The following is a 7,035-nucleotide window of genomic DNA, read 5'->3' on the forward strand; positions in this document are numbered from 1 at the left end:
CCTGAGCCTCTGCTCAGCATCTTGTTTTGCCCATGGAGAACAACATCAATTCTAGACTAAGCACCTAAGAAAGTTTATCTTGTTTAATATCACAATACAGACGAGAAGACTGAGGCAAAAGAAGATGGGGCTAAAGCCGATCTCTAGTTCCCACTGTTCTATGATATTTTGAGTTTCCACCCAGGAGGCCTCCTGTCGATCTCTTGCCTGAGGACTCATTATTTCTGGTTCACTGCAGACTCTCCTTAGCACCCCATGCCCACCTTTACTTCCAATCCTCACCCACACTGGGGATGGGGGTGGTGCTAGAGCTCAGGAGGCTTGATTTCTAAATCCTCTCCCACCTGCGAGGGCCAAGCTGTGCCACCAGGAAGCAGGGCTGTGCGGCTGAGCAACAGACACCTTTTGCCTGGGGCCTGGATACATGGAGCTTCCAGCAGGCCCCTCCTCTGCCCGCCCCACCTTGCTCCCCTGCTTGGACCCAGGCCCAGGCCCAGTGCTTGCCTGCTGCCTGGGAACCAAGTCAACAGGCCTGCCCTCCTGGGGCCGTTTCTAACAACACTCCCTCCCTGAGAGCAAGCCAGAGAGTATAAGGAGGCCTGCGGCTGTGGGTCCCTCACAGACCTGTCCCTGCCTTCCGTCTCGCAGCTGACAGACAGACAGACAGACTCCAGCCAGCCCCCAGCCAGGCAGAATGGTGAGCAGGGGTGGGGGCCAAGCATGATAACGAGAGTCCCATGGGTCCAGATGTTCATGAGACTACAGTTTGTAGGCAAGTGAGGTGGGGGAGAGGGACAGAGACTTCCAGATGTGAATATAGCCCCCCCAAATGTACTGGTATGTGGGGGAATATTCAGGGGGTGGAGAAGGACATGTGATGGCAACTAAGATATGGGTCTGAGCCTAGAGCTACTGAAGGGCTCTGAATTTAGGGGTAGGGAGAGTAGGGTGAGCAGGACAGGAGCAGAAAGTGCAGGCGCTTTCCTGCAAACCTTGGGCCCCTGTTGGCCTCTGGTCCCACTTCCCAGCTGTAGGGACGCACCTTCATAGCCCTGTTCTTCTGCTGTGCCTTGGTTTGACCCCCTCATTTCAGTTACATATCATTGGGGAGAGGGAGGAGGGGAGGAGGGGGAGGGTGCTCCCAACTGTTGAGAGCTGGTTGTGCGGGGGGCTCATCTGATATCTTTACCTGTCTTGCCACCAGGCAGGAAAGAAGAGCGGTTATGAGCATGGTTGCAGCCAGACTGTCCCCTCTCTGAATGTTCCTGGTTTTACTCATGACCTTGAGCCAGTTGCTTGACCAGAGAGTCAGTTTCTTCATCTGTAAAATGGAGTAACAGAAATACCTACCTAAGGGGGTTGTCGTGAAGATTAAATGAGATAATGTAGGTGCAGCCCTTAGCACAGTGCCTGGTGCCTAATTAATGCTTAATATATGGAACTAAACAACCTAATGACAAAGCCTGCTGAGTATGAGATTATACTATTTTCACAATCCAGAAAAGGGAATCAGAGCAACTGAGGTGAAGAAATTTATCCAAGATCCTAGAGGGATGGGGGTTTGAGGCCAAGTCTGTGTGATTGCAGGGGCTGAGTTATTTGCCCAAACCCAGAATAAGGGGCATTGTTTCCAGCATCTGAGGCATACCCCAGGTCAGAGACGCCTTGGTGGGTCAGCAGTTGTGGGGCCCAGGATGGTGTCTGACTTTGTACACAGAGCCTGGGCAGGCTCTGAGGTGCAGCGGTGGGCTGACCTTGCTAGGTGATTGGTGAGCCGAGTCAGCCCTCTCTCCTGGACTTGGGAATTTCTGGAGCCCTTTGTCCTTAAATCCCTTTCTCTTACTATAACACTAGGGCTTGGGGGTTGGGGAATTGGTTAGGGGACCCAACAGGAATGGAGCATCTTACTGTGTGTCATGCAGTGAGTCAGGCAACTTGCATGCATTCTTTCGTTTAATCCTCAGAGTAATTCTAGGAGGAACCTCTTGTTATCACCCCATTTCAGGGGAAAGGACACCCACAGAGAGGATAAGACTCTTGCTCAAGTCAAGTAGAGAAGTAATGGGGCTGGGATACAGATGGTTTATGTATTAATCCCAGTCATCTAAAAATCCAAAGAAGTCAAGGCCTTTGTGTCATATTTACAAAGTCAGTGAAGTATTAAATTTATGGGGAAAGCACCCACATTAAAAATTATGAAATATTTCAGACATGCAAAAAGGTATAAAGGATAATATAATGAATACCTGCTACCCAGCCTTAAGCACTTTCTATTTCTTAAAAGTAGAATCTTTTTCCGATTGCAGTCATCTCCCTCCTCTACCAGAGAGAACCACTATTCCAAACTGAATGTTAATATTTTCCTGTGCTTTCTTTATTTTTATAGCAAATACAAAAATGTATCTGTAAATGATGCATAGTATCATTTTATAAGTTAAAGATTTATGTAAATGGTATCGTATGAGTATTCTAAATAGGCTTTTTTTTTTATAAGAATCTTTTTAGTTAAGATTCTTTCTTGTATTCATCCACTTCTACTTCCAGATCATTTTTGATCCATTTTCTCCTGTTGGAGGAGGACATTTAACTGGCTTCTGTTGCTGCAGTGCTGTGACTGTTCTTGCACATGTTTTCTTGGTTCCCTGTGTAAGAATTTCTCTAGAGCAAGAGCATCTTCTTCTTTCCTGATATTGCCAAATCACTCTCCTAAAGAGATACATCACTTTAGGCTGCTACCAGCTGTGTGACAATTCACATTTCTCCACATGGTTAAGCCTTAGAGTTTGGGGGAAATTTGATGGATGTGCTCATTTTGTTTTTAAGGTCTGCCATAAATACTTCTCAAGCAGAGCAGGGAGACACACTCTGGGATCCCACTTACCACACTGTCACATGTCTGTTAACATATGAAACTCTCCTTTCCCTAGATAGAGAGTTTCTTAAGCGCAGGACAGGGTATTATGTGTATGTATCCCCAGTGTCCACACAACATCAGACACATAGTTGAGGCTCAACAAATGATGAAAGCAAGAGGGTCAAGTCTTTTTAATGTTCACGGGGCTTCCCAGGAAGGGCAACGAGCTTTCTCTTCTCTAGGACTAAGCAGGTTATCCCAGTCCTGCTTCAGGGGCCAAGAGTTCTTTGGCTACTATCCTTGAATCATGTTGGGAAGAACTTTCTTCCCAGCCCCACTCCACTCCAGAACCACGCACACCCGAGAGGAAAGAACAGCAGGTGCACAGCCATTCCAGGCCCACTTTCCCTTCCTCACTGGCATTTCTAGCTGTAACATGAATCCAGAGTCCTTTCTCCTTTTCTGAACCTCTTCCTTATCTCTGACCCCTGAAACTTCACTTGGATCTTGCCTCCCTCACCACTGGCTCCTAATTTCTTTCTGGACGTGGGTGGGTTGACTATTGTGCTCTGTCAGACTGATCTGACCCCCTCAATGTTCCTCAAGACACTTAGTCACTGAGCAAGACTCTATAATCAGAACCAGCTACATCTTCTGCTTCCCCTGAGGGTTTTGGCCCAGTTCCGGGAGCCAGTGCCTCTTGGTCCTCAATTTACCACCAGTAAATGCTTAGACAAGGGAGGTGGGTCCAAGAGAGCAGAGTCCAGGAACTTTTGCTCTTAGCCAGAGAACCACTCAAGGAAGGAAGGCAGGAATCGTATCCAGACACGATATGCTTCTCTCTGCCCTTTGCCCACTCAGCGTGAGTGCATCTCAGTCCACGTGGGGCAGGCTGGCGTGCAGATTGGCAATGCCTGCTGGGAGCTCTACTGCTTGGAACATGGGATCCAACCAGATGGGCAGATGCCCAGCGACAAGACCATCGGGGGAGGGGACGACTCCTTCAACACCTTCTTTAGTGAAACTGGGGCTGGAAAACATGTGCCCCGGGCAGTGTTTGTGGATCTGGAGCCCACTGTGATCGGTGAGTGATGAACAGCCCTGCCATGGCCTTGTCCCAGGTACCTCAGCAAGTCCTTCTCCTTAACTGGAGAGCACTGAGTTTGTGGTTCCCAGTTCCTGAAGCCAGTTAGAATTCTTGATCTGCTGTCACACAGCTGCAAAGTCTCAAGATCATTTCACATCTCTTTCCTCCTCACTGAAGAACTTAAAGGGCAATAGCAGCAGTCTGAATGGGGTTCCTCTAGGGTAGGACTTGGTACTGTTGGCTGCACCCCTTTTGGGTATCCTGGGGCTCTGGGAGCCAGGATGTAAGGGGAAGGGGGCCTAAAACTCTGCTCACTCTAGATGAAGTTCGGACGGGCACGTACCGCCAGCTCTTCCATCCAGAGCAACTCATTACTGGCAAGGAAGATGCTGCCAATAACTATGCCCGAGGTCACTACACCATCGGAAAGGAGCTCATCGATCTGGTGCTGGACAGGATCCGGAAACTGGTGAGAGAAGAGCTGAGGGCTGGGGAAGAGGAAATCTGGATTCCTGTTGTGAAACGGTCTGAAGACCAGATCAGGAAGGGCAACTTCCATCCTTGGGAGAGCCTCCTGGACAAGTCTTAAAGACAGAGAATCAGGACTGGAGTGGCGGGGAGGCAGAGTGTGGGCTCCAGCCTGGAGCAGGGTGTCCTCTTTCTCTCCTACAGCAACTGGCCTGATGCTGGGCAGAGTGGCCGTGAGTGCAAACCTGTTTATAGGCTGCTCTCCTAAGCTATGGGAGCCCATAAACATTCCCAGAATATCCCCTTGTATTGTAGGGATGTGGGCAGGAGGCACTGTGAAAAACAGGGATCCAAACAATGCCAACCCAAGGCTCTCTGATCGACTTCAGCCTCCAGCAAGGATGGGGATCAGGTTCCTGGGTTGTTGATCTCATAAAAGAAGTCTTCCAAGGATTTTATGAAACTTTTGGGGAAATCTGAAACAGCACAAGCTGATTCTTCCCTGTTTTTCAGCTGTGCTTCATATCCCACACTCTCTCCGCCTTCACTATCTAGGCTGACCAGTGCACAGGACTCCAAGGATTTCTCATCTTCCACAGCTTTGGAGGGGGCACTGGCTCTGGCTTCACCTCACTCCTGATGGAGCGGCTCTCTGTTGACTATGGCAAGAAATCCAAGCTGGAATTCTCCATCTACCCAGCCCCGCAGGTGTCCACAGCCGTGGTCGAGCCCTACAACTCCATCCTGACCACCCACACCACCCTGGAGCACTCAGACTGTGCCTTCATGGTGGACAACGAAGCCATCTATGACATCTGCCGCCGCAATCTGGACATCGAGCGCCCCACCTATACCAACCTCAACCGCCTCATCGGTCAGATCGTTTCCTCCATCACAGCCTCCCTGCGCTTCGATGGAGCCCTCAACGTGGACCTGACAGAGTTCCAGACCAACCTGGTGCCCTACCCTCGCATCCACTTCCCCCTGGCCACCTATGCGCCAGTCATCTCTGCAGAGAAGGCCTACCACGAGCAGCTGTCAGTGGCAGAGATCACCAATGCCTGCTTTGAGCCTGCCAACCAGATGGTGAAGTGTGATCCCCGTCATGGCAAGTACATGGCCTGTTGCCTGCTGTACCGTGGAGACGTGGTACCCAAGGATGTCAATGCTGCCATTGCTACCATCAAGACCAAGCGTACCATCCAGTTTGTGGACTGGTGTCCCACAGGCTTCAAGGTTGGTATCAACTACCAGCCGCCCACTGTGGTGCCTGGGGGTGACCTGGCCAAGGTGCAGCGAGCCGTGTGCATGCTGAGCAACACGACTGCCATCGCCGAGGCCTGGGCCCGCCTGGACCACAAGTTCGACCTTATGTATGCCAAGAGGGCGTTTGTGCACTGGTATGTGGGCGAGGGCATGGAGGAGGGTGAGTTCTCCGAGGCCCGGGAGGATATGGCTGCCCTGGAGAAGGATTACGAGGAGGTGGGCATGGATAGTGTGGAGGGGGAGGGAGAAGAGGAAGAAGGGGATGAATACTAAGGGAATCCTCTTGTCTGTCCTAAATAAAGTTCTGTGGCCTTACTGTCTCACAAATGTTTTTTCTCTTGGGAAGAACCATTGGAGGGGGGAGGGCTTTTGCTTTGTAAGAGATAGGAAGGCTGTATCTTAGCCTGGTTCCCCAGAAAGCAAATCTGACTTCAGATTTCATTACAGAGTGCAATTCCAGGGAGCAGAACGGGAGCCAAGGCAGGTAACAGCAGAGAAGGAAGGAGAAGTCACCCTAGAGAAGATGTAGCTGGACAAATGGCATCTCAGAACCATTCCTTGGGAAAGTGGGCAGGAGAGGAGGTGAGGGTGGAGAATTTACACACTGGCTCCATTCTTCCATTGGTTACACCTTGACCCCATCAGACATTAACTCACCTGCACTTCCAGGTTGCACACACTTGGGGCTACAGGGTCAACAGGGAAACCCTGGGGCAGGAGGTAAGGCACTGTTAAGTTGTCCATGTACAAAACCTGGTGTGAGTCGCACAGGGCTGCCACAAGAGCCTGGTGAAGCCAGGGGATCTGAAGTGGTGCCTTTAGAGTAGTTGATGTAGCCGGTGCTCACCAGCCCACCCTCCTGTCCTTCAGGCAGGAGGTTTGTGTGTAGAGTCAGGATGCCGGCATTAAGGCAGAGCAGTGGCACAGTGGCAGCAACAATGGGGAAATGGCTGGGAGTCGGGGGTGGGGGGCTTACGTCCCTGTAAACTCCATCACACTCACCACTTTTTGATAAAGACAAATGACCTTTCTTTAAACCTATGCCACATGCACAGCTTTAAGCCCCCACTTCCAACCAGATGGCTGCCCCTAAAATCCTTGCATGTGGATTTTCTGTAGTGCCTGTTGGGCTGGAGGAATGGTTTAACCACTGGAGGTGCTGGAACTAGGGCAATCCCCACCCTACCCCCAGCCCCAGAGAGATGCAATGCTCACTGTTGCCCTGGCCTCTGTCTTTCCTGCAGTGTCCCTTTCCCAGGACTGGATGCTGTGACGGAAACCCAAAAGTCAGCAACATCAGGAAGCTTCTATCACCTTAGGACTGGAGGAACCAAGGGATGAGATGATGATGCCAGAGCCT

At 50.6% G+C, this 7,035-nt stretch overlaps 1 protein-coding gene across 2 annotated transcripts; it reads left to right on the forward strand.

Annotated features, from left to right (window-relative positions):
- The first annotated feature begins 540 nt into the window (after positions 1-540).
- LOC105064042 (tubulin alpha-1D chain) lies at positions 541-5,993 on the forward strand. 2 transcript variants are annotated; one of them, XM_074364336.1, is made up of 4 exons: positions 541-697; positions 3,716-3,938; positions 4,262-4,410; positions 4,965-5,993. In XM_074364336.1, exons 1-4 carry the CDS (start codon positions 695-697, stop codon positions 5,946-5,948), a joined length of 1,359 nt encoding a protein of 452 aa, XP_074220437.1. In that variant the 5' UTR covers positions 541-694; the 3' UTR covers positions 5,949-5,993. The 2 variants fall into 2 exon arrangements, with proteins under 2 accessions (XP_074220437.1, XP_074220438.1); XM_074364337.1 differs by lacking the exon at positions 541-697 and having other exon boundaries at positions 3,799-3,938; positions 5,009-5,992.
- The last annotated feature ends 1,042 nt before the right edge of the window (positions 5,994-7,035 follow it).

Source organism: Camelus bactrianus, chromosome 5, assembly GCF_048773025.1.
Source record: "Camelus bactrianus isolate YW-2024 breed Bactrian camel chromosome 5, ASM4877302v1, whole genome shotgun sequence".
NCBI classification, from domain to species: domain Eukaryota; kingdom Metazoa; phylum Chordata; class Mammalia; order Artiodactyla; family Camelidae; genus Camelus; species Camelus bactrianus.

Excerpts from the sequence above, each read along its gene's own strand:
- LOC105064042 (XM_074364336.1), top strand. Across the intron at positions 3,939-4,261 it reads TCTGGAGCCCACTGTGATCG|ATGAAGTTCGGACGGGCACG; the intron begins GTGAGTGATGAA and ends TGCTCACTCTAG. Across the intron at positions 4,411-4,964 it reads TGGACAGGATCCGGAAACTG|GCTGACCAGTGCACAGGACT; the intron begins GTGAGAGAAGAG and ends TTCACTATCTAG.